At 41.2% G+C, this 27,154-nt stretch overlaps 1 protein-coding gene across 3 annotated transcripts in view; it reads right to left on the reverse strand.

Moving 5' to 3' along the window:
- Positions 1-27,154, reverse strand: part of NEK11 (NIMA related kinase 11) — a 168,175-nt gene that overhangs the window by 93,492 nt on the left and 47,529 nt on the right. For all 3 annotated transcript variants that reach the window (XR_011855881.1, XM_072153484.1, XM_072153485.1), the window contains exons 4-6: positions 16,665-16,783; positions 6,162-6,226; positions 260-386 (exon numbers count right to left, since the gene is read on the reverse strand). Coding sequence is in view for 2 of the 3 variants with exons in the window: in XM_072153484.1 (XP_072009585.1) it covers positions 260-386; positions 6,162-6,226; positions 16,665-16,783 (311 nt within the window). In the remaining variant the exon portion in view is untranslated. The remainder of the gene's footprint in view (positions 1-259; positions 387-6,161; positions 6,227-16,664; positions 16,784-27,154) is intronic.

Consider the following 27,154-nt stretch of genomic DNA (forward strand, 5'->3'; position numbering starts at 1 on the left):
GCACAAGCTTTACTGCGACCTGTTAAATGTGTGTGACAATTGACTGTAAGGACATTAGTCTCAGCATCAAAATTCAATAAAAAATCCATTAAGAATTTATGGTAAATGTTTTTTGAATTTAAAATTTGAATTTACATTTTTTGGCCATTAATTAACTAAATCAAACTCATAATACAGAGTGCTGAGGTCACATACACTATATTAATTCCAGACGTGCAATACACAGGAGAATATCTGAATGAACACAATGCCTACTCACCAAATGTCTGACTTTGAGTCATATCCCTGGTGCTTTAAGGCTTCAGGACTCATATAGTATGGTGTCCCAGTAAATGTTGTTGCCAGGTCGCATGAGCCCATCAAAAGTCGTGAAACCCCAAAATCCCCTAGAAGCAGTTGGAAGAAATATATAAATAATGCAGGCATGTGTCATGGTAATCTGTCACATATTCCAGATGATATTTTCCTTTGTGTTCGGATAACATCAGTGTTGCTTTTTTACATATCTAAGCTCTTATTGTTTAGATGTATATCTATCTATCATGTTTATTATCCACGGTATGTGTCAGTCAGACAGAATCTGTAACTATAGAAATGTCAAGCAGCAAACAATTCTTTATATCAATATGTGTTCATTTCATTAAAACACCTTGTCCTCAGATAATTTCATGTAAAGAAGGTTAGATATGTTGTGAAACAATAGCTCTGAAATGACAGGGAACCTACTAATCACAAAAAAAACAAGAAAAAAACAATTTCGTGGGTTATGTGGTTGCACGTGGACAAACTGAATTGAGATGTGAGTTTTTCACTATCCCTTTGTGTGAGAGGGGTTCCCTAATAATAAACTCATCACTGGTTGTCCCGAGGCCTCAATTAAATCTATGATGGAACGCGGCTGCAACATTTTAGATTTCCTATGGCAACACAAGAGTAATTAAGAATTGCACAGTTTAAATTTGCATGCCTAGAGGTTTTCCAATTTTACAGAAAAAACTCCCTGGGCATCTAAAGAAGAGGTATAGATGCTATCCTTGGACTTATTCCATCTAAAATTAACATTTAAACTATGCTAAAGAGACAGAAATGCTAAGACGGTATTAATTGGGCACCTCCATCCTGCTTCACCGGCTGTTACATTGTCCAGGAGCATTTCTCTCCTCCCACTGTGTAGGATTACAGCAGGCAAGGAGGAATTGCATAGGTAGCGGGGCAGGGTGGAGACGTGCCCCTGCACATTGTAATAGCCTGTGAAGACAGAGTACAGAGGTGCTCAAGTAACACTCCACACAGCACGTCTCACTCATCAGCATAATTTTAAAAGTTGACCATGGAAATCAAATACAGGCAGTCCCCTACTTAAGGACACCCGACTTACAGACAACCTGTAGTTACAGACAGGCCCCTCTGACCTCTGGTGAAGCTGTCTGGATGCTTTACTATAGTCCCAGGCTGCAATGATTAGCTGTAATCCAGACAAAAAAATTTTTTGTCTGGAATACAATTATAAAATATACAGTTTCAACTTACATACAAATTCAACTTAAGAACAAACCTCCGGACCCTATCATGTACGTAACCCGGGGACTGCCTGTATAAGAATATTACCACAGTCACTGATTTATGATGCTTGATTTTTATGGTGATTTTTCCTTTAAAGGGGTGTTCCCATTTCAGCAAATTAATGTTAATGTTTTTATTATAAAAAGTTATACAATTTTCTAATATACTTTCTGTATCAATTACTCACGGTTTTCTAGATCTCTGCTTGCTGTCATTCTATAGAAAGCATCTATGTTAACTGCCTGTGGATAGAAATCTGACCATGGTCACACAGGTGCACGGCTCGTTAGTATCACAGAGGGTATTTAGAGCTGTGGGTTATAATGAGCCGAGCACCTGTGTGACCATGGTCCGATTTCTGTCCACTGGCAGTAAATATAGAAGCTTTCTATAGAATGACAGCAAGCAGAGATCTAAATTTTTAGAAGACATATTGCACAAGCTTATGCACAAGCTTTACTGTGACCTGTTAAATGTGTGTGACAATTGACTGTAAGGACATTAGTCTCAGCATCAAAATTCAATAAAAAATCCATTAAGAATTTATGGTAAATGTTTTTTGAATTTAAAATTTTAATTTACATTTTTTGGCCATTAATTAACTAAATCAAACTCATAATACAGAGTGCTGAGGTCACATATACTATATTAAATCCAGACGTGCGATACACAGGAGAATATCTGAATGAACACAATGCCTACTCATTGAGAAATCAATACAGAAAATATATTGAAAAGCTGTATAACTTTTTATAATATAAATAATAACATTAATTTGCTGAAATGGGAACACCCCTTTAATGCGATTAAGTGATTGGCCTCAGCAGCCACGTTATCCCGACACTTTTGCTCTTGCTCCGCTGAGGAGTAAAAGAGACTGGGGTCCATTTTACTAGAACGGGAAGTTAGTGTAGGTCAAGTAAATAATATTATTTTAATGTAGTACTCCAAGTGCCTACAAGATTTTAACAGTTGAGCTGAGAGGGATACAACAAGCCACTCCAAACAAACACAGAAGTGGGAGATGATGTAACATGTTTTTTTTTTCAGTTTTTTTTTAAAGCAGTAATTTTGATTTCCTTTCTGGTAAATTGAATGCTGTTACCAAATACTAGTATATAGTATATATCTAATATATAAAGCTGAGTGTATGTTTGTATGTATGTATGTCCGGGAAAGGAATCTGCATGGTTGCATTTACAATCACCAAATTTCGCACAGTGTGACTCGGGGAACGTCATAGACTACATTTTAAATCGAAATTTTTCACCCTGCACTTTCCAAAATACACTTATTAAACATTTTGCCACAGGTCATTAATATGAGCTTTGATTGGTTACTATAGGTAATGAGTATATGACAGCTTATGTGTGAGGTAAGATGGACAGGGATACAGAGACAAAGAGAGATATTTATCAGGGCCTCTGTTCCACGTCAGTGGCATAGAAGACCTGAAATAATGGCAAATGATAGCTTATTGCTAGTACTTGTGTTTATTTTTCCCAATCTGCCACCTTCATGCAAGTGGGGAGTGAAGGAGCGTGAAGGGGGAGCGTGACCAGGCGAGTAGTAGGCCTGACATAGAGATAGGTACTGTGCAGGACCCCGCCGGATACATCAAGAGGCCAAAGCTGGCCGGTGAATGATAAATAACCCTCAGAGAAAGAGGCAGGGAGCATGGATTAGTCCACCACATTAACTGAGGAACCTCAAGTGCAGAAGTGTCAAAGTCACTTAAACTGAGGCTCACATTAACCCAATGGTTGTGTCTAAAGGGCCATGTGTGGTCTTGTGGGCTTAGAGTTATAAATAACAAAATGTCTCAAAAGGAGGCCACAAATGCAGCCAATTTTGTATACCATATACATTTTTGAGAAACAAAGTGGCATGACATGCTTAAAAATGCCAAAATAGAATTTTGGGGGAAAAAAAGCAAGTAGTAACTGACCAGCAGGAGAAGTCCACAAACTGTTTTAATCAACTGAACCCAATGTATAAAATACATTACAGAATCTGCAACTAATTAATGGGGTTTGTCCATGAAAGAAAGTTCCCAAATTTTAATCTCCTAGTGATGTTACACAATCAAGATAATTTTCAACCCCTTTACTTTACAATTTTACTCAGTTTTATCCCTGTTTAGTTCTTATAACTCAGAGATGATCATTGACAAATTCTAGACTGTGGCCAGGGACTCTCTAAGCTGAAACTTCATGATTCCTCTGTGCTATGAGATGCTGTGTGCTGACAATGTGCTTTGATTATCAGGCTAGAGGGTTTATCTACACTTTTGAACATTCTACTAGTATCTAACACATTAGAAAAAGACAGATGAGACATATCAGAGATGAGAAATGATGAAATCCATGAGATGGATATAAAACACAATGAGACTCTCAGCTCTGCTAACTCATCCATAACACACACAGAATCAGCTCTGCTGCTTGCTAGCATGAAGTGTCTGTGTCTGAGCTGGTCTTGTAATGCAAGGTTAAGTGTAGGAGGCAGAGAGTGCTGCAGTGTGTAGATAAGAGAAGCTATTCAAGAGAATAATCCAACCACAGTCAGATAATTTATGATCGGATCCGGGGGCAACCAAAATTGTAAACACTGATAGAGATAGGTTAGAATTATATCTGTGAAATTGTGTATTTTTGTTAAAAACAGTGAATTAGAGAATGAGTTATTTTGTTATCTTGACTATATTTAAGAATCTTGTCTTCGTGGTAATACCCCTTTAAGGCTTATTATTATTTGTTTATAATTCCATGATGCTATAAATTTGAAAAGGGGTTTACATACATTTCAACGAGCAGAAGTAAATACCAGAATCACAAGACGAGACTGAACTGGCACAAGTGGAAGGAGGAGAATCCCCTGGAGGACTCAGAATGAAAATGGTTTATAATCTTCACATGTGATTAACAGTAATAGCTGCATGACTTCTATCTTACAACTTCATGACATGTCATTCTGGAGAAGGTGTCATCATGGTAGCTTCTAATGTATAACAATTGCTGGTCTGTCAAATGATTTATTCCCAGAAAATGTTCTCTGGATCTTCTTTACAAATCATTTCATCCAACCCATTTATTGTTCTATCTTATCTGATTACAACGTAATACATCTCCAATAAGAAGTATGTTTGATAAAAGAAAATTGCTGAAAAAATAGCAGAAAATGATGCCAGATTTGACTTATCCCCATCTTGCTCTGCTTCACTGCACTAGCAGATAATTATTACATTCTAAAGGCTTATTCCCAGAATATTACAGTAGTGGACTATTATAAGCAATATGAAATGGGTTCTGGTACCACCTGCAGGAGGCCCAGTGATCAGTAGAATAAAGAATGAGATTTGTACCAGGGTCTCGGAAGCTTTACTACACCTTTGCTTTGACTGTTTCATGCTGTGTTAATACTGCAAAGTCAAAGGCTTAAAGCTTTTAGGCAAAGAACATGTACACTGCCTGTATAGTGTGTGCCGATACAAGTCTCAGTGGCAAATTTACTGAGGGGCACGCACCGCTTTTCTGGTGGACTTTGCACATTCCTTTAGGTGGAAACTGTTTCCGCATTTAACAGGGGTTTTTGGCGCACGCGATCAGATTTTGTCGCAATCACACTGGATTCACGGGGGGGGGGGGGGGGGGCGTTGGACAATCCGACGGATTCGTACAAGCCGCGGGATTTCACAGTCAAATTCTGTTGCATATAATGCACTTACATGCACCGGGAAGAAGATGGTGAACTCCGGCAGACCTGATAGGGAAGGCGACACATGCAGGATATCGGGTGCACGCTGTAAGTGAATAGCAGAAACTGTGGATTCTGGTCGAGGATCGCACCTCGGAGATCGCGCAGGGACAGGTAAGTAAATGTTTGCACTGTTCTTGGTAAATGTGGGCCTTAGAGCTGAATGCAGCACAGCCTTTCTCTGCTCTTGCTTTGTTTACACAGCTTTGCCCATTGATTTTTAGCCCATTTTCAACCTTCCCTCCTATCACCTTTTCTACTCTATTCCGTGAGTAACAAACTTCACAAGCTTTTCAATTTCTTTATAAATCATTGTAGAAAAGAGGTCAACAAAATTCCCCTAACAACATTACAAAAGTATCTCAATTTACATAAATCTCAAATATAATGAATTCAATACAGTATTGTTACGTGTTAAATAATAATAATAACCCACCTACTGAAACAATATCATAAAACAATATGGGGGCAGATTTTTCTGCTTTAAGAACAGAGAAAGAGGCATAACCTTGGAAAAGCGCCATAACTTCACTGGAAAAGTTGCTGCAACAAAAATTGGCCAAATATACAGCCCTTGGCTATTAAAGCAACTTCCTGGCAAGATGTAAGAGATATGTCCCTGGCAGGGAAAGGGTCTAAATACAACCTGGTCTGATTGTGATGCATAATAGGTATTCTTTTTAATCTAGAATAGAAGATGGGAATACGAGGTTGTAGGGATATGATGACAAGGACATGCAGTTATGTTCTCTCCATTTATTGAAAAATAAAATAAAATTCTATAGGACTTGTAACAAAGGAGAATAAGTATTATGGAACATGCGTCATGCGAAACAACTTACCAATCTTAAGGAGATTGTTTTTCAAAAAGATATTTTTTGCTTTTAAATCTCTGTGCAGTATTCTCCTAAAAACACAAACAAACGGAGGTCAAATGAAATTACAAGCACAAATCTGTTTTACTAAATGCTTCTGTTTAAAGTACACATGAACCTGCGCCAGGAAACCTGTCAAGCTAATAATCGGGGAAGAGGTTCATCATAATACAACACAAGGAAGCACAATGAGAAGGAAACAAATCTATATAATTAGGCAGACAGCTGAAAACAAGGACAAGATAAAAGCAGCAAATGGCAGTGATCTCTGTGACCGAAACCCCCCAACATATAATCCAAGGAATACATGCTGCATGATAAGGCTAAGTAGTGGATTGGAGAAACAGAAAATTATCCATATATACAGAGATGATTAATGCTTGGGGCAAATTTATTCAAAATCTTTGCAGATGCTAATCCAAAAGACATATAAATGATGCAAAATCAATACTAAGATTATTTTAATTATAATATGGAATGCAGCTTTCATGTTACATGCAAAGTCTTGTCTTTATTCTCTATAATATGATCAGGAACAAACATTGGCCTAAAAATAAAAGTGTCATTTAAAAACTCCTATACAGCCATGAAATAACTGCTAACCAGTGCATGAGTAAGCTCTACAGACAGAATGTCTATTCTCATCAATGTCCACATCCATATTTGAATATAGTCATGTGGATGTTGGATTTGATTCAAACAGTAACCTTAAAGGGGTTTTACAGAACATCAGGAATATCAGACCAGTTGGGGTCCAACACACACCTCTTGTCCTGAGTTCAACACAGAGAGCTGACCAGAAGAACTTGGATAGCGGCTAAGCTGCAGTTAGTAAGTTAGCTAATGCCGTACAATTAATATACAAAGCTTATGTTATGACAGGGGTGAAAAAGGATCGAGCCCTAAACTAAACTGCAGGTGACAGCAATAAGACAATTTAACAACATTTTCAAACTAACTGGGTCAGAACCAAGATAGTGGTAAGCAACAAAATCAGCAAGCAAGAGAATGGACAGGAAACAAGCAAAAGTCAGAGTAACCTGAAGTAAGCAGAGCAACAAGAGGAGCCAGGATATTTCAACTGAGCTAAAAGAATCAATATCAGGCCACCAGCGTGGCCTCTGTGATCCTAGATATGGCTCAGACGCACACTGTTAATACTCGCTACTGGGAGCAGGCACTGTGACCGCTGGCTCCTGAGGGCAAGCACTGTGACTACTAGGGGCAGACTCTTTGACTACTATCTACTGGGCTCTGTGACTATTACTGTGACTACTAGCTACTGGGCTCTGTGACTACTAATGTGACTACTGGGGGCAGTCTCTGTGACTGACAGCTACTGGAGAAGGCTGTCAGGATTGGAACCGACGTCCTTTGGCCTTTATGGTCAGTTCTCTACCACTGTGTATTGTGGCCTGATTATTTACACCTGTCTTTTTGTTATTAGTGTTTCTGCATTACCTGCTGGGGTTTTTAGGTCTCAGCTGTGTTAATTTGTTTTATCTTATCAGTAGTGGACGGGCTCCATTTAATCCTTTTGGCTGCCCTTCACAGGCTGAGCCCTCTCCATAGCCGGTAAGTCTTTGCTGCATATTGGTGTTAACCTGCACATCGTCGCCAGCAATGCTGCCGGCGTCTTCAAAAAGATGGCGGTGCATGGTCGCCACCATCATGTTGGAGATCGCCGCTCCCCGTGACATCATTGGGGAGCGCAGATCCGTTGCCATGACAGCCTCGGGTCTTCCGAAGATCCAAGGCTGTCTCATTTCAAGCCAATGATTGCAATGTGCGATTTGCACATTGTAATGAATGAGGAGGAAAATCCCCATATACTGCCATAAAGTATAATTGGAGTAGGTATTATTATTTTCTCACACCACACAACTTGATAGGCTTCTTGCTCCCAAAATTGGGAGCCTGTTGTTAAAAATTTGAATCTCACTCTGGTTATATTTGATCATGTTTGACGCAACTGAGTGTTTATCGAAAGGTGCTAGCACCTTATGCATACTGCACTTGGAGAGAGATATGGATAGAATGAATGAAGTTAAAAGTGGGTAATATCAACATGTTGAAAGACTGCTTTAAAATCAAGCTGCTCTGATGGCAAGAATTGATGTGCTTGCAAGGGCAATTTGGAATTTCTAGGACAGGCAAGGCACATTGAAAATTCTTTACAAGTTGGGAGGAAGTACATGAAAAAAGCATTGTGTTTCTTCAAGCTCAGAAACTGAACAAAATTGAAAAGTGTACAAATTATGACGAAAGTCAGGGCCCATATATTGTGGAGGTTATAGGCTAACTACCTTTTGGCTTTTTGCCTTTTGACACATAAAAATCCAGAAATCATATCACTATCCAAAGAATAACTGAATGTAGAGCAGTTTATTGCATAAGTTCTATGTTTTCTAATACATTTAAGCATTAGAGTGGTTTGGGTTTGAGATACATTTAAGTTCACGGGCTATGGATTCATTTGGGGGTTGCTCTGGTATAACAGACCAAGACACTAAGGGCCCACCAGATTATCCTCCACTGGGACTGTTGTTCTGACCAAATAATGTGTCCTTCACATGAGAAAATTAAATCTAAAAGTGTGGGATTCAATTCACAAATGTAAAAATGTGATCAAAAGACCTTAAGTAACCTTCTTTTTGAATAGAAAGCACTATGATCATAAGCTCTAAGGATGGTTGCCTTGGTCTTATGGATAATCCAGCTGTCTTCTCTGCTACACTGATGCAGAAACTAACATGGAATTTAGTCTTAGTCTAGAACAGTGGTGGCGAACCTATGGCACGGGTGCCAGAGGCGGCACTCAGAGCCCTTTCTGTGGGCACCCGGGCCACCACCCCAGCGCACCAGACAGGACTCAAAGAATCTTCCTGCAATTCCAAGCAACTTAAAAGATACTGCTTTCAATCATATTTTGATACTTACTTTGCTACTTGGGACTGTAGGAAGAGGGAGAATTAGACGGGGTCGAATTATTTTTAGAGGACCTCCTGCTGGCCCCATGATTCTCTGTGTATAGAGGGAAACTGGAAAGAAGCTAAAATGATGCAAATTTTCCATCTTTCTACTGTGTTTCTGCCCTCATTAGGCCAATATGATTGAAAGTTGTTAAACAGGGAGCAATAAGTTACTGCTTTAATTTTTGGTTGGCACCTCGCGATAAATAAGGGGGGTTTTGGGTTGCTTTTTGGGCACTCGGCCGCTAAAAGGTTCGCCATCACTGACCTAGGTGATGTGTCCTCGGACAAATTTCAGGCCTTGGTGCCTGGATTACAGGACATAACACCACACCTTATCTAAGAAAACGGTTGGTTTAAGGGCGATAGCTACCAACTGAATTGTGCTCTATGTATGTGTACTTAGTCCAACACCAACCCTAATTCCAATAGCCAGGACCGTGGGTGGTTTGTCTCCCTTAAACTGCACATAGCCCAGCACTTCATCCAAAGTGCACTTTATATTTTCCGCACATCCAGGTTGTAGTGTACGTGGACCTTCTGGAGGCTGTGCACTACTAGCCGGGCCCAGCCTATATCCCTATCCGGTCCAGCAGCAGCTTTCCCTCCATCAATGAAATGTTTACAGAAGCCTCCCCTCATTTATTAAATGTCCGCAGCAGCCTCCCTTCACTATTGAAATGCCCAGCAGCAGCGTCCACCCATTAATTAAATGCCCACAGCAGAGCAGCAGTAGCTCTTTATAGACATCTTCCTTTTTTTTGTAAAAGCTAGGGCATAGGAAGCTAAAAGAAGAGCAGATCCCACCAGAGGGGCACACACCAGTATGTCAGAGTACTTGGTTTACAATCCTTCATCCTGGTGCTAGATGTCCTTTAACCCCTTAACGCTCTGCGCCGTAGCTCTACGGCGCAGAGGTATAAGGGATGTATGAAGAGGGCTCACGGGCTGAGTCCTCTTCATACAGAGGTGGGGGTTTTTGCATTTTGCACAAAACCCCCACCGCTAATAACCGCGGTCGGTGCTTGCACCGATCACGGCTATTAACCCTCTAAACGCTGCCGGCAAAGTCGCCGGCGGCGTTTAAAAGACGGCGGCGCACGGGCGCCGCCATCTTTTTTTCGATCGCCACGCCCCCGAACGTCATCGGGGGGGCGGCGATCGGTTACCATGGTAGCCTCGGGTCTTCTTTTGACACGAGGCTACATGGTTTATGCAGGTTCGTTACAATGAGCCAGTGGCTCATTGTAATGTATGACCTGCAAAAATGCCATATATTGCAATACTGTAGTATTGCAGTATATGGTAGGAGTGATCTGACTATCTAGGGTTAATGTACCCTAGATGGTCTAAAAAATAGTGAAAAAAAAAAGAAAAAAAAAAGTTTAAAAAATAAAAAAAATTAATAAAATATTAAAAGTTCAAATCACCCCCCTTTCCCTAGAACGGATATAAAACATAACAAACAGTAAAAATCACAGACATATTAGGTATCGCCGCGTCCCAAAATGCCCGATCTATCAAAATATAAAAACGGTTACAGCCGGCGGTGACCTCCAAGGCGGGAAATGGCGCCCAAATGTCCGAAATGCGACTTTTACACCTTTTTACATAACATAAAAAATGAAATAAAAAATGATCAAAATGTCGCACAGACCTCAAAATGGTAGCAATGGAAACGTCGCCTCATTTCGCAAAAAATGACCCCTCACACATCTCCGTGCGCCAAAGTATGAAAAAGTTATTAGCGTCAGAAGATGGCAAAAAATTTTTTTTCTTTTTTGTACACATTCGTTTAATTTTTGAAAATGTATTAAAACACAATAAAACCTATATAAATTTGGTATCACCGCGATCGCACCGAACCAAAGAATAAAGTAGGCATGTTATTTGGAGCGAAGAGTGAAAGTCGTAAAAACTGAGCCCACAATTTTTCCACATTTGGAATTTTTTTTCAGCTTCGCAGTACACGGTATGTTAAAATAAATAACATCACGGGAAAGTAAAATTTGTTACGCACAAAATAAGCCCTCACACAGGTCTGTACACGTAAAAATGAAAAAGTTATGGATTTTTGAAGTTGGAGAGCGAGAAATCAGCCGAAAAACCCTGCGTCCTTAAGGGGTTAATGAAGTATATTACTATTATCGCCTGCTCTATTAACTTATGAAAGTAAAAAAAAATTGCTTAAAAAAATGTTGTGGCGCTTTAAGAGCAAAAGTCATGTGGAACTTCATAGATCTATCTGGAGTCAATGTAAATTTACAGTCCTTCCATTTGCTAATTCACATTCATTATCAGGGCAGACAACCCTGTGCTTCATATCTGCCAGGCTTCAGACCTTCAGACTTCCAGACATAGGTGTTATCTGCTGAAGCAAAACCAGCTCTAAACCCTCTCTTGGCATGTTTTTTTTCCGCACAGGGGGAGTCGTCTGCAGATAACAGTAGCTATTGCTTTACTGACGCATCTTACTACATATGGGATAATAACTGTCTGGGTAAGTAAAGTTTATTCCCAAACCCAGAGACAATATTCTGCGGTTTAGCGACCAGGGTAGTTGGCATTTCACCAGCCATGGGACCCATCATCTAAGGCAGTGGTGGCGAACCTATGGCACGGGTGCCAGAGGTGGCACTCTGAGCCCTCTTTATGGGCACCCAAGCCATCACCCAGCACAAAGGTCACCATTCAGGACTCCTCCTCCTGCAGTCACAGGGAGCCCAGAACGGGCCATGTTCAGCACTATTTTAAAGTGACTTGGTTGAACTTGATGGACAAGTGTCTTTTTTCAACCGTATAAACTATGAGACTTGAAGTACAGGAGGTGGATTATCACTTAAGCCCATTCTCAGGGCCTGTGATTCATCCTCTTAGAGGGAAGCTACAATAATAAACCAAATTGCTCCATCTTTGTACTGTATTGGTGTCTTCAGGATGCCAATACGTTCGAATCTGTGACAGAGCCGGGAGCAATAAGTTACTTTAAATTGGCATTTGGCACTTTGTGAAAAATATGTCGCTTTTGGTTGTAGTTTGGGCACTCAGTCTCCAAAAGGTTCGCCATCACTGGTCTAGAAGAATGTTATTTTAATTCTCATAATTCTGACATATTCACAGGATACATGAGAGATGGCAATTCAACCAATTCAAGCTACTGCAAAAGATAATTCTGCAGTTTAGTTATGGCTGAGCCTCACACCCGGGAACAATGTTCTGCAGAAGGCTGTTTTATTGACAGGTCAACAGCCTCTCTGAGGCATGAGCACTGCACCAGCTTCAGCTTCTGGGGCACCATCTGATCACCTGATGGTTCATTATATCCATGCCTGTTACTGACTTTGTCTTCTGTTGTGTTTTTGATGTGATTCTCACCTGTTGCCTGAACCTTGAGTACGCTTGACGTTGACGCCATCTTGCCTTTGACCCAGTTTGTTAGTACTTTGACTTATCTATGTGTGCCTGTTTGTTTGTCTTTCTGTACTGTGCACTTATCTAGTGTAGGGACAGCCGCCCAGTTGTCGTCTGCAGTTTAGCAAAGGGATGACAAGAAGACAGGGACAGAGGTTGTGAGAAACTGAAGGAACACACTGCTTCCTTAACACATCAGTGAACAGATCAATTTCCCAATGCCTTTTAACTAATATTAATAATATTTATAGCCAAGTCAATATTTTCATCTTCAAATATCAAAAATATCATATAATATGCAAGCATATTTATTTAAAAAAATAATAGTGCAGATGGTAATTGTGAACTCTGTAATGTACTTTGCTACAAAATATTTTCAAATTAAATTGCAATTACAATGTACATTCTTTACCTAATTGCAGCTATTTGCTTTCTAATTCTCTCCTTTCTGCTTGCCACAGCCAATCTTCTTTCAGCCCTGCATTCTGGTTGTCATGATGAACAGATACAGGAGGAAACAGGAGACAACAGAATAGTCTCCAGGGTGAATATTGGTTGGAGAAGAGGGGCTATGCAACTTACTCGCTCCAGAGCTACTGCTCAGTAATAAAAGGAAGCCAAGAGCGGAGGTTTATGTCAGCTCTCTCATGTCTACAGTATGTCTCTCATGTTCCCACATAGTTCACCTCCTCTGTCTTAATTAACAATCTTGAATGCACAGACATCACCAAGCCTGCTCTGCACACTACCCTCACCTCTACACTCAACATTCGGGTTAGTTAGGAGCAGGGTAGGAGGGTCAGCACAGCAGTTCGATACTGATTAACACTATTTACTTCCCAGTACTTCTCCTCCATCCTCCTCCTGGATGTCAGCAGCTGTTTCTTCTGGTCCTCTGTACTCCTCCTTCCCCTACTGTCCTGGGAAGTGGTTTGGGTGACTTAACCATTATACCAGGTAGTGTGCAAAGTAGTGATGTCTGGATTTGAATACAATGGGGCACATTTACTTACTCGGTCCAGTCGCGATCCCTCCGACGAGGACTCGGGTCTGCCGGGATTCACTAAGGTCGTGCGCCCGATATCCAGCAGGTGTCGCTGTTGCGCCAATGTCCGCCGGAGTTCACCTTCTTTTTCCCGGTGCATGTAAGTGCTGATTTTGCGACACAATTCTTTTTTTAAAATCCACGGTTTGTCCGAATCCGTCAGGTTGTCCGTTGTGTGCTCCAAAACCGGGGCAATTAGCTGAAAAACGGCGCAAATCGGAAATATTCGGGAAAACCCAACAGAATCACGCCTGCAGGACCCTTAGTAAGTGTGCCCCAATCTCTTTCTCTATAACAGTGAATATTTGTATATGTGTGAGTGTGTGTAATAATCAGTGTGTATAGGTCACTGTAAATGTAATGTATGTTATTATGGATGTGAAAACTGACATTAAATTTACCTGACAGATTAGGGTTACAGCTGTGTTGTACAGCACAGAGATTCCGTGTCCTGATTGGCTGGACTGTGTGGGCTGGTGCATGTGAGGAGAGTTCAACATTATGGGAAGTGAGTGAAGCTGCTCTTGCCTCAGTTCTCTTAGCTGACCAGGAAGTGGCCCTCAACTTTATACATAAATATATTTTGAGCTGAATCTCAGGCAAGGAAGAAGCCAGAAGCATGTCTGTCAAAGGTTCTTTGCTAAAACTATTTTTGGCCAGGTAACTTCTGAAGTGTCTTTAAGGAGTTGAGTCATCAAGAAGTTTATTAGTTCCCACATATCTATCTGCAGACTTATGATTTAGAAATATTGCAAATGAAAGGGAGGCGAAATAGGACAAAAGAAGGATTCCTCCTTATTAAACTGTATTACAACGTAATTGTTGGTACAATGGGAAGATTTTCACCTTTTTTATACACACCATGCAGTTATCATCAAAGGATCGTAAAAAGCATAATTATGTAAAAAACTGACAAATTATTTGTACTGTCAAGTAATAAACAGACTGGGAACCCGTGAGACATTACAAGAGAGACATCAAATGTGACTTGTTTCTGCTACTCGTCAGGGGGTGTATTTGTGGCTTCTATAGACATACCAGTTCAGATACAGGGCAGTATGGCAATTTGGCATGTCTATCAAGACCACTCTCTGTCTTGAATAGTCACATTGACACTGTAATCCACAAATATTCAATAGCATGTACTGCTCTGGAGAAATGTGCGTCCGCTGGGAGATAGTTCTTGCTATTAAAGGAACCTGTTAGCAGAAACTGAAACATAAAGAACATCTAGCACCAGTATGAAGGATTGTAAAACAAGCCCACTTACATGCTGGTGGGTGCCCCCTCTTTCAGGATCTGCTCTGAAGAAAGGTGTTCCTGAGACAAAAAGTCTTGTAGAAATCTTATTGAAAAAAAAAAAAAGGGAACCTGTCACAAGGACCCCCTTATCAGTTTTTACAATAATATTTGCTTTTTTATTATTATTTCATAAACTTATATCAAAGTTTACCTGCTCTACTCTTCTGGAGTGTCCAATATCGGCTGGTTGTGTTAATTGAGGAGCAGTTTCCCACCCATGGGAAATCGCTCTATCATTATGCAGATTAAAAAAAAAAACATGCCTAATGCATTACAACCACTATGCTCCTTGATCCCCCCCCTTCTGACATCCCAATCCTGGCCCCACCCCTGCTCTTCTTCTTGCTGACTGTGTCAGGTAATCATGCGCCTTTGTGGTCAGCAACTTCTTGCGGACATGGGCGGATGAAGAGGAGCAGGCTGCCTGGTCCCTGTATCGATCTACTCATGCGCCACACTGTGCTAGGGGATGCTAGACAGTAGTGAGTTGTGTACCCACCTCACTGACGGACCGCTTCCCTGATGGTGGGTGGGAAACTGCTCCTAAATGAACACACCCAGCCGATACTGGACACTGCAGAAGAGGAGAGAGAGTAAACTTTGATATAAGTTTATGAAATTAATAAAAAAAACAATAATAATAATAAAAACTGTTTGGATAGGGCTTACTATTGCTGATGTGAACATGGGGTGCACTAAAAAGGTGGACCTGGTGACAGGTTCCCTTTAATCTCCATCTTATCTGTTACACCATTGAATGAGGTTATACTGAGAGGTGGGTTTAGCCAAGTATTTAAGGCTTGAAAGGGTTTGTCAAGGGAGGTTGGCTTTACTGGGAAAAAATGTGCTGTTTTGTGCGGAGATTCCATTGTTGGGACCCAGAACAAGCTGCTGACCATCGTGACCAGCAAAAGCATTCATAAAAGGTTCTCTGAGATGTTAAATTTAAAGATATGTATACTGTATATCATTCGTATCATTACATTCTCAGAAAGCGACTGTTCAAGCACCAAATGACAGTGAAAGTTGTCCATAAATTATTACAATTTAATTTTCCTTTTCATTGTGCTGTTTTTTGTTTGTGTTTTGGACTCTAAATCATTATGCATTAAAAAATATTAAAGGGAACCTGTCAGCAGAAATTGACCCAATAAACCACTACCAGTATGTTGTCACAATGGAGCTGAACAACTTTAAGATCACGTTTCTTACTCATGACCCAGTGTTGTGGCATAATCCACAAAATCTACTTTGAAGTGAAATGTAAACTGGTTGTATAAAGTCAAGGAGGCGGAGAGTTTAACACTAAAGTCATGCTCTCTCTTCCTCAGAAAGCCCTATCATTGTAATTGATGGGCCTACATGCAAAGACATCACTAAAGTCCAATGGATGATGTCAATCACAGAGGAGGAGGCGTTCAGAGCTTCAGAGACTTCAGTGTTGAACTCTCCGCCTCCTTGGCTTTAAACAACCAATTTACATCTCCCTTCAAAGTTGATTTTCTGGAAGATGCCACCACACCAGGCCATAAAAGAAGCAACAACTAGAAGGTGTTAAACTGCTTGACAATGTTGTTAGGTTGCAACACAAATTACTGTATGTAACCTTATTGTTTTGTTAAAATAAATAAAAAAAATACTTCTGGTAGTGGTTTATAAGTCCATTTGCTGATGACAGGTTCTCTTTAAATTACAGAAACCTCAAATTGAAAGAGCGATGGTCTCAAATGTGAAATTTACCTCTCATGCATATAGTGGACCCCAAGAAGTAACTGAATAAACCATTCTGTCACCTGATCTTCAGGGATTATTTCACCATTATTCTTGATTTCCTGTATTTTACAATCAAGATCTCTGCCCTGAAACGAAAAAAACCCACACACATCAGAAGCTCATACAAAACAAATCTTCCATAAAACCATGAGAAATGAAGATAAAGAAACAAACAGAAACTGAATTTTAGTGACAAGTATGAAGGTTATTATTTGCCATGAATCCAATTTAAACAAATTACCAAAACTGCAATAAAAGCAATGTAAGAAAAACAGGTTGAAAATTTGAAATAAATACATTTAGTTTATTCAAAATCTCCCATATGAACCCATCATGAGAGAAAACTTTTAGATTTTTTTCTGATCCCCCAACAGACCAAGACAATGAAAAGTATATCAGTCTGAACATTGAGCTATTCAGTAAGTAAAAAGGCATATTAATGAAATCTGTAGAGTGCCAAGCCAAAAAACATTCTGGGCTGTGTCATAATTTGACAGTAAAATAATACAAACCAGTAATATGTATCAAAAATAAATATATTCCAATGAATAAGTGCCTAATGACTTAAGCTTGTAACACTAAAAACTCAACTTCTATAGAGTATAAGCCAACCCTTATATAAGCTAAGGCTCCTAATTTTACCACAAAAAAAATGGAATAACCTATTGACTCGAGTATACGCCTAGGGTGGGAAACCAATTGATCAAAGCCTCCCCCCTGTATATAGCTATTGAGCCCCCTGTGCAACAGTATATAGCCAGCCCTTGCCCCCCTAGTATATAGACAGCCCTTGCACCCCAGTATATAGCTATTCACCCCTGCCCTCCAGTATATAGCTAGCCAGCCCTCTGCCCCACACTATATAGCCAGCTAGCCCCCTGTATGTCGCCAGCCCCTGCCCCAGTATATAACCAGTCAGCCTCTCCCCAGCAAATAGCCAGCCTGCCCCCAGTATATAGGCAGCGAGCCCATGCCCCCAGTATAAGCCATCCAGCACCTGCTCCCAGTATATAGGCAGCCAGCCCCTGACACAGTATATAGCCAGCCCCAGTACGCACAGCACATTAAAAAAGAAAGCCAATACTCACCTTTCCGACACCCCCCATAGGTTTTTCTTCTTAAAGGGGTTTTCCCACTAATTCAAGTTAGGCCCTATCCACGGGTATTTAAGAAGTGTCTGCACTGCTATTGGAGCAAGTGACCATTTTGTGGGGCGGCTGCGCTAGCCTCCATTCATATTATAGGGTGTGTCGGCGTAACAATCACCATATTTAACATGTAATTTGTGTTGCACGACCTATGTTAAAGGTGTACCACAAAAAAGTTGGTGAACTCTATCGGGCCAGTGCGGGGAAGCAACAGATTCATGATTTCTTGTATCACATAAGTCCTTGTATCATATATTTAGTAAGTTTAGTGTGTTCTAAAATAAATTAAAAAAATATTAATTTATTGAAAATTGTTCAAAAGTTATAACCATGTGAAGGTATGCAGTTCAAAACTTAAAATTTAGACCTGGTCATTGAGGCATCAAAAACTCCATGGGCCTGAAAAGCTTAATTATAGGTTCCCATAGTCATTTTAATATTACCGTATATAATCGTGTATAAGCCAAGTTTTTCAGCACAAAAAATGTGCTGAAAAACGTCCCCTCAGCTTATACACGAGTTTACTACAAAAAAAAATGACCACTTAAAAAAATAAACTTAAATACTCACCCTCAGATGTCACTGCGGCTCCCCGATGTTGGCGCGGCTTGCCGATGTCCCCGATGTCAGCGCGTTCCGTCTTCTTTCTTCTCCGCGGCTCCTCTTCTTTCTTCCGGCATGGACGCGGCCATGTTTTCTTTGTGGCCGCGCATACTATGACGTCAGCAGCGGCCGCGTTATAGTATGCGCATGCTAGAAGAAAACATGGCCGCGTCCATGCTGGAAGAGAGAAGAGGAGCCGCGGAGAAGAAAGAAGACGGGACGCGCTGACATCGGGCACATCGGTAAGCCGTGCCGACATCGGGGAGCCGCGCTGACATCAGAGGGTGAGTATTTAAGTTTATTTTTTAAGGGCCGTGGGGGCAGGCTGCTGTATACTACTAGGGGCTGCTGTATACTACTGGGGTCTGCTGTATAGTACTAGGGGCTTGCTGTATACTACTAGGGGCTTGATGTATACTACTAGGGGCTTGCTGTATACTACTAGGGGCAGGCTGTATACTACTAGCGGCTTGCTGTATACTACTAGGGGCTGCTGTATACTACTAGGGGCTTGCTGTATACTACTAGGGGCTTGATGTATACTACTAGGGGCTTGCTGTATACTACTTGGGGCTTGCTGTATACTACTTGGGGCTTGCTGTATACTACTAGGGGCTTGCTGTATACTAGTAGGGGATTGCTGTATTCCCACCCTCGGCTTATACTCGAGTCAGTAGTTTTTCCCAGTTTTTGGTGGGAAAATTAGGGGTCTCGGCTTATACTCGGGTCGGCTTATACTCGAGTATATACGGTATTTCCCAATCTAGTTTATGATCAACATTACTAGTTCCACTTACGTTTAAAAGTATATAAAACTGCATCAAGTCCCTTAGGTTCTCAAGTGCCTATGTCATCATCATTATTTCCTCTCTGCTCTTCCTCCTTCCCCCTTCCCCCTTTCAGACATGAGCTGACGAAGATGTGCAGAGAGGAGATAATGATGATGATTACACAGAGGCTTGGACCCCCCCATAATGCAGTTTGCTGGCCGGATGCCATAAATACTTTTAAAAGTGAGTGAAAGCAGTAATGTTCATTATAAAAGCAGATTGGTAAATTGTATTAAAAAGGCTCAGAACGCTCAGACTCATATAAATCCACTGTTAGGGGAGCCATTATTTCTGGCATAACGCGGCATAGGAAGACCATAAGTGTGTCAGGCCAAAGGGTCAATTGGAATAGGATAAATGGGACCTCTTCTCTTTTTCAGATGCTGGGATGGGTAATATCTCCATCCCTGTCCCGATTCAAGTAGTGTCATGTTTCAAGTATCTGGGTGTACAGGCTTACACAGAATTAAATATTCCACTTTTAGCTGTTACTGAATCTTGCTTGAGTGCCTGGGTTTTTTAACCCCGTATTTGTATGGGCACATAAATATTTTTAAAATGATCTTTTTTTGAAAATTTGGTTACCTTTTACATGCGTGCCCAGTGTTGCTGCTCCCTAAGAGCCTACTTGGTCCCCTGGACAATATCCTTAGATGCTTTTATTGGCAGGTGGCTCCCCAATATTTAATTTAGAGCCGCTCCAGTTGCTTAGGCCTGGGGTGGGCTAGAAGCTCCTGATTTGTATCTACTATTTTGCTTCCCAGGTGGTTTATGCTCAGTGGTGGGTTGATGTTGATAGGGGCGATGCTGCTACAGCTCTCACAGGGACCATCATTGGATCATATTAAGGCTCTCAGGAATCTCCTCAAACCCCCCTCAGATATCCCTCTCCCTATGTGTACAATGGCTATGTGATTTCGCAGGGCACAGGTGATGATCAGTAATGCCAGCTCTCTCCTTCATTCCCCCAGGACCCCTTGTGGCCTAACCCATGGCTGAATCATTTCTTTTCACATCCGGGTTAGATAAAGTGGAGTGCAGCAAGGATAAAGTTTGTTGGCCAGCTTCTGTCCACTGACTCCGAAATGCTTAGCCTTGTTATGTTCAGAAAGGGCCGACTACAGTATGTACCTTTGTTGTCCTCAATTTATATTGTGAGATCACTATCCATATGTGGATTAATGACTTTATCTTGGGTAATACCTTCTTGCATACACCATTGTCTTACTTATGAACATAATACACTGTAGTCTGCCGGTTGTAAATCAGTTTGTTTTTATTGTACTGTTAAAAAGTAAGATGCAAAATTAAAATCTTTTTTTTTTTTTAAAGGCTATGGGAACTGGTCATTAGGTGAAAATGTGTGTCCTGATGACAAGTTCCCTTTAACATCTATTAAATGATCATTTTCATAGTAAACTTTGGGACACTCAAAGGCTCTACCTAAGACGGCTCTACCTAAGACATGATCTACTTTTTAATGGAATGAATGCCCAGTTCATTAAAATTATGGACTTGTGCATTGATTTATTAACCCCTTCAGCCGCAGCCCTTTTTCGTTTTTTTTCGCATTTGTGCCGTATTCTTGTGGGCTTGGATTTTACGGATTTCACTGTGCGCCCCAAATTACATGTCTACTTTATTCTTTGGGTCGGTACGATTACGGGGATACCAAATTTGTATAGGTTTTATAATGTTTTCATACATTTAAAAAAAATTAAAACTTCCTGTACAAAAATTTTATGGGGGATTTTGCCATCTTCTGGCGCTAACTTTTTCATACTTTGGTGTATGGAGCTGTATGTGGTGCCGTGTTTTGCGGATTTTGATGGCGTTTACAATGTTATCATTTTTAGGACTGTTTGACCTTTTGTTCACTTTTTATAGAATTTTTAATTTTTTTTTAAATGACAAAAAAGTGCCATTTTCGGCTTCCGTTACAGGTTTAAACGCAGTGAAAAACTGTTATCATATTTTGATAGATCGGGCATTTTTGGACGCGGCGATACCTAATGTGTTTATGATTTTTACTGTTTATTTATATTTATATCAGTTCTAGGGAAAGGGGGGTGATTTGAATTTCTAGGTTTTTTTATTATAATTTTTTTTTTTTTAACTTTTTTTATTTTTAATTTTACTATTTTTCAGACTCCCTAGGGTACTTTAACCCTAGGGTGTCTGTATGATTCTATCATATACTGCCATACTACAGTATGGCAGTATATGTGTATTTTACTACTCATACATTACAATGTGCTGATAGCACATTGTAATGAATGGGTTAACCCGAAGTAGCTTCGGGTCTCCGTGAGACCCGGAGCTACCATGGCAACGGATCGCCGCTCCCCGATGACGTCACGGGGAGCGACTAACCTCACCTTTGCAGCACCTTTGCCGGCGGCGATCAGCAGGAAAACACCCGCGATAGGTGCCGGCAAGCCTTTGCTGCAATATACTACAGTATGGCAGTATATGTGTATTTTGCTACTCATACATTACAATGTGCTGATAGCACATTGTAATGAATGGGTTAACCCGAAGTAGCTTCGGGTCTCCGTGAGACCCGGAGCTACCATGGCGACGGATCGCCGCTCCCCGATGACGTCACGGGGAGCGACTAACCTCACCTTTGCCGCACCTTTGTCGGCGGCGATCAGCAGGAAAACACCCGCGATCGGTGCCGGCAAGCCTTTTGCTGCAATATGCAGCAAAGACTTACCGACTGTGGAGAGGGATCGGCCCGTGAGCCCTCTCCATGCACCAGAACCCGACATGTGACGTACTATTACGTCACATGTTGGTAAGGGGTTAAAAAATATTTAACTTGTTTTTCACGGTTAAGTGCATCTATCCTAAAGGTCTCAGCTATAACTGGTCGCATCTTGCACCACGTACAAAATTGGCCTGTGTAGCACATATTGGCCGATAGTGTTACAGTGGGATAAAAAAATACACCACTTGTACACCAGAAAAGTCTTGTGCTTTAATTCTCTACACAGTCTCCAGGATAAATCTAGTAAATTACTGTATATACCTGAGTATAAGCCGACCCGAGTATAAGCCGAGGCACCTAATTTTAACCAAAAAACTGGGAAAACAGTGACTTCAGTATAAGCCGAGGGCAGGAAATGCATTGGTCACAGCCTCCCCCAAGTATATAACCAGCCCCTGCCCCCTTTTAAATAACCAGTAGTCCCCTGCCCCCAGTATATAGCCGCGATCCATACCAATGGTGGCGTACACACTATGATTTTGGCAAGCAACTGACATCATGCGACGCAGCCGCTTGGACCCGAAGACGGAGCTAAAGACAGAAGAGGACCAGCGGGGGCGTACAGAAAGCTGAGTTAGGGTCTTTAAGCACATTTTTTGTACTGAAAAACTCGGCTTATACTCAAGTATATATTGTTATGAATTCTTCTTCTAGCTGCAAAAAATAAAAGGTGACATTGACTTTGAATTGTACCTAGATTTCACAACCTTTCAGTCCACTTGTTCAGTACAGGATGATATGGTCAACCTGACCAGAATTTAATTTTATCTGCATGGAAATTGCAGTTTACATAACATTCACTGAAATATGACATAGCTATAATGGATTCATTGCAATGCATAACTAAATTATGTAAACTCAAGACTCTTGATGCCTTGATACATATTAAATTGATCACTTTCAATGTGTAGAAGTGGCCAGATACACACTACATTGATGCCTAACATTGCATGACTTCCATTGCTGAACGGACTAGGGGGGCTAGTTTTTTCCTTACCTATGCACATAAATGAACCTATCATTGGTTATCCTACTTTTGAGCACTTACCACTGCATACCCCATGTGACTTTCTGATTTGGAAATGTACTGACCCAGTCATTTAGCCATCACAATACGACCCTTGGTAAAGTTTCTTAGATCATTATGTTGGCTCATTCTTTCACATCAAGTTAAAGATCTGACTGTTCACTTGATGATATATCCTACCTTTTGACAGAAGTCATTGGCCCAGATTTACTAAGGTCTTTGCGCCAGTTTGCATGGACTTTGCACGTTCTTTTAGGTGCAAACTGCTTGCTCGGGTACTTAAGAAGGGTCCACGCCTCATCTGTGTCACACTCAACCTTTTTGTGTTGCGGCTTCACTATACCCGATGCAACACGAATTTCTGCAGTGAAATTGGCGTTCGAGAGCACAGTCGGAATGTGCGCGACATTAATCATACAAAGTCTGATAGAATTGTGTCGCCCCATGTTAAAGGTGCACCAAAAATAGTTGGTGTGCCAGATTCATGAAGAACGGGTACCACAAATCCTGACTCTTGCGCCCGCTGCACGCTCCATAGTGCAGTTGGCACAGTTTTTAGTAAATGTGCCCCATTGTCACTACATTATCTATGTTATTCCTGTCACCTATCAATATGGGCTATACAAAGAAGCATTAACAATAACTTCTAATAAAGTAATACTAATCCTACGCCTTTAGTCAATGTAATAATCCTTATTTTCACACCCCCACTATGTTCTACTTTTTTGTGTGTTACACATTGCATGATTTGCATGATAAAGCTTGCTCAGGCATCGGGCTCGTGTATTATGGAATAATTACCCACTATGGGGCTAAGACTATTTACAAGTTTAACATATCGAAAATTAACACATTCATTTAGAAAAAGAACAATATGACATGGCAGGCTTTTATTATGAAATCTATTAATATACTTATATGTTACATCTCAGGAAAGATGCAGTAAATGGGAGCCCAAGGAGTCCGTAGTTCTGCAAAGCTCTAGAGCTGAACGGTTAATAACACCCAGAGTGCACGTATTTACATGAATACACGTAAGATAATGAACACCTAAAATCATTGCTGTCATCATAAAATATTCATGATGCTGAAATGACAATTACACTATTGTTTCTTGTATATAGAAGGAGTAACCCTTACACGACTGGTCTACTAAGGAACCTTTGCTTCCAAAATAAAGTGTCACCTTTCAGGTTAGGAGACATAGGAGCTGCTATGGGGTCCATTTTGACAGTGGAAGGTGGCACTCAAAATGTTCCTTATCTCTGATACATTTTACTGCATAATCAGTTATTCCATTACTGTGACATACATTTCCTGGCATTATTGCAACAGAACATATGTGTTTTTATTGCTGAACTGTATACTGTATACATCACAGTGTTTTATTTTTGTAATATGGCATCACTGGGCCACATTTATTACGGTGTTTGCACCAGTTTTCTGTCTGACTTTGCAATGAAAAGAATGTGCAAACTGCTTGCGCATGTGTTTATAAAGTGTTTGCTCCACTTTTGTGTTGCGGCTGCCCTGTGTCCGACAAGACAGTGAAAATGTGCACTGAAAGGGGTGTGTTACTGCTTAGTCGATGTTTCCGCTACATTGATTACTGACGTGCGCCACAAATCTGTCTGTGCCACAATTCTGCAGCATGAACAAAGGGCAGCCAATAAAAATGGTGCACACTTCCCGAGTAGTGCAGGGGGCGCAAGATTCATGATGGATTCATCTCTGCACACTCCACAGGCACAACCGCACACAGTACAGACTGCAGTAGTTTTCCTAAATGTGGGGCATTGTGTTTATTATTCCTGTACTGTGACATCAATACGTTTATTATTGCTGAACATCACATTGTGTATTATCCCTGTGCTATGACATCATTGTGTGTATTATCCATGTGCTATGTCAGCACAGTGTGTATTATCCCTGTGCTATGACATGACTATGTGTATTATCCCTGTGCTATGACATCACTGTTTGTATTATCCCTGCGCTATGACATCACAGTGAGGCAGATTTACTTACCCGGTCGTGTCGCGATCCAGCGGCGCGATCTCTGTGGAGGTTTTGGGTCTTCCGGCGATTCACTAAGGTAGTGCGCCCGATGTCCACCAGGTTTCGCTGCTGCGCTGAAGTCTGTTGGAGTTCACTGTAGTTCACGATCCGTTGCTGGGTGCAGGTAAGCACATGTCAAGCGACACTTTTTTTAAAAAATATGGCGGTTTTTCCGAATCCGTCAGGTTTTCTGACGACCACGCCCACGAGTTCCGTCGCGTGCATGCCGCCGCTGGTGCGCCACAATCCGATCGCGTGCGCAAAAAACCCGGGGCAATTCAGGGAAAATCGGCGCAAAACGGTAATATTCAGGTAACGCGATGGAAAAACGTGATTCGGGCCCTAAGTAAATGACCCCCAGTGTGTATTATCTATGTGCTATGATATCACTGAGCGGTTCGACGCCACACATATATATGGTGTATATACATCATGTAAATGTGGCCTTATACTGTTTCAAATATCAGCCCAAGCTCTAGAGATTTTAGAAACATTGGTATCTTTAGTTTTAGATTGGTTTATAAGTTACTACCTATTGGTAACTAAACCAATTCCAATTTTGGTCCATGACAAACCAAAATATACTCACGGTATACTATTGCCAAATATTGATACCACAATACAGGCGGTCCCTACTTAAGAACATACGACTTACAGATGACCTCTAGTTACAAACTGCCGTCTGGATATTAAAACTACCATAAAAGCAATATTCCAAAAAATAGAGCTACAATTTCCAAATGATCCTTCCAAACTGCGACCCACAGCATCACCACAACATAAGGAAAATACCAACATCCTGATACTGAACACAAGACTCTATACACAGACCAGAATTACCAATAATTTACCACATATAAACTCCATTTACTGATGACCTCTGATCACAACTGACCACATTGTGCCCCATATTTATCATATATACCCCTCACACCACATCTGACCACACTGTGCCCCATATTTATCATGTATACCCCTCATACCACATCTGACCACACAGTGCCCCCCACATACATCATATATACACCTCACACCACAACTGACAGGGCTCTCTTTTAATAAATCATTGAGTAGGCTCTCCCATTAGGAATTTATTAGGCAAAGGGGTTAATACACACAGTGGTGTAACAGCACAGGGGGTTAATACACACATACATACACAATGATAGCACAGGGGGTTAATACACACACACACAGTGATGTCCCAGCACAGGAAGTTAATATACACACAGAGTTATGTCACAGACCATTGGGCTGTTACACACACAGTGATGTCAAAGCAAAGGGGGTGGATATACACACAATGATGTGTCATCATGCGGCCGCGCATCCAGGTTCAAAGAGCGTTGTGCGCCGGGGTTGTCTTCTGGCCACAACGCACCAGTAATAGTGTTCGAGCGTCTGGAAGCGGCTGCATCGAGCACTATAGTATCTCGGGCAGGAGCTTCTTGTCCGGATGGACGGGGAGGCCCCTGCCTTACTACTGAGTGTTGGCTGGGGCTAATGGCCGCGCCAAGTGGATTATCATTGGCGCTATTAGAGCGCCAGGCCGGGGGCCCCTGCAAAAAAAAAAGGGTCGCGGGGCCCGGCGCTGGTGCTCCAATAGCGCCAATGTGAATCCAGCTCTGCTGCTTGCACAGGTATTTAAGAAGTATCCGAACCACTATTGTGTAGCACTCAACCCTTCTGTGGCGCAGCTGCTCTAGCCAACAAGCAACACAAATAAGGGGGCATTCTGGCGCTCAGTTGGAACGTTTAAAGGACATCCACCATCAGCATTGTAAACTAAGCACACTGACATTCTGGTTTGTGCCCCCTCTGGCAGGACCAGCTCTTCTTTAAGCTTTCTATGCTTTTGTTTTAAAGAAAAAAGGCTTTCAAAATTAAAATACAAATGAGCCTGAGGGGCTCCAGGCTCCATTAACACCTTTGTAACCTGGAGCCCCTCAGGTTATTTGCATAATTGTAAAACCATTTTTCTAAAAACCAGGTCATGAGAAGCTTAAAGAGAGGGGACA

This window comes from Engystomops pustulosus, chromosome 5 (genome assembly GCF_040894005.1).
Source record: "Engystomops pustulosus chromosome 5, aEngPut4.maternal, whole genome shotgun sequence".
NCBI lineage: Eukaryota > Metazoa > Chordata > Amphibia > Anura > Leptodactylidae > Engystomops > Engystomops pustulosus.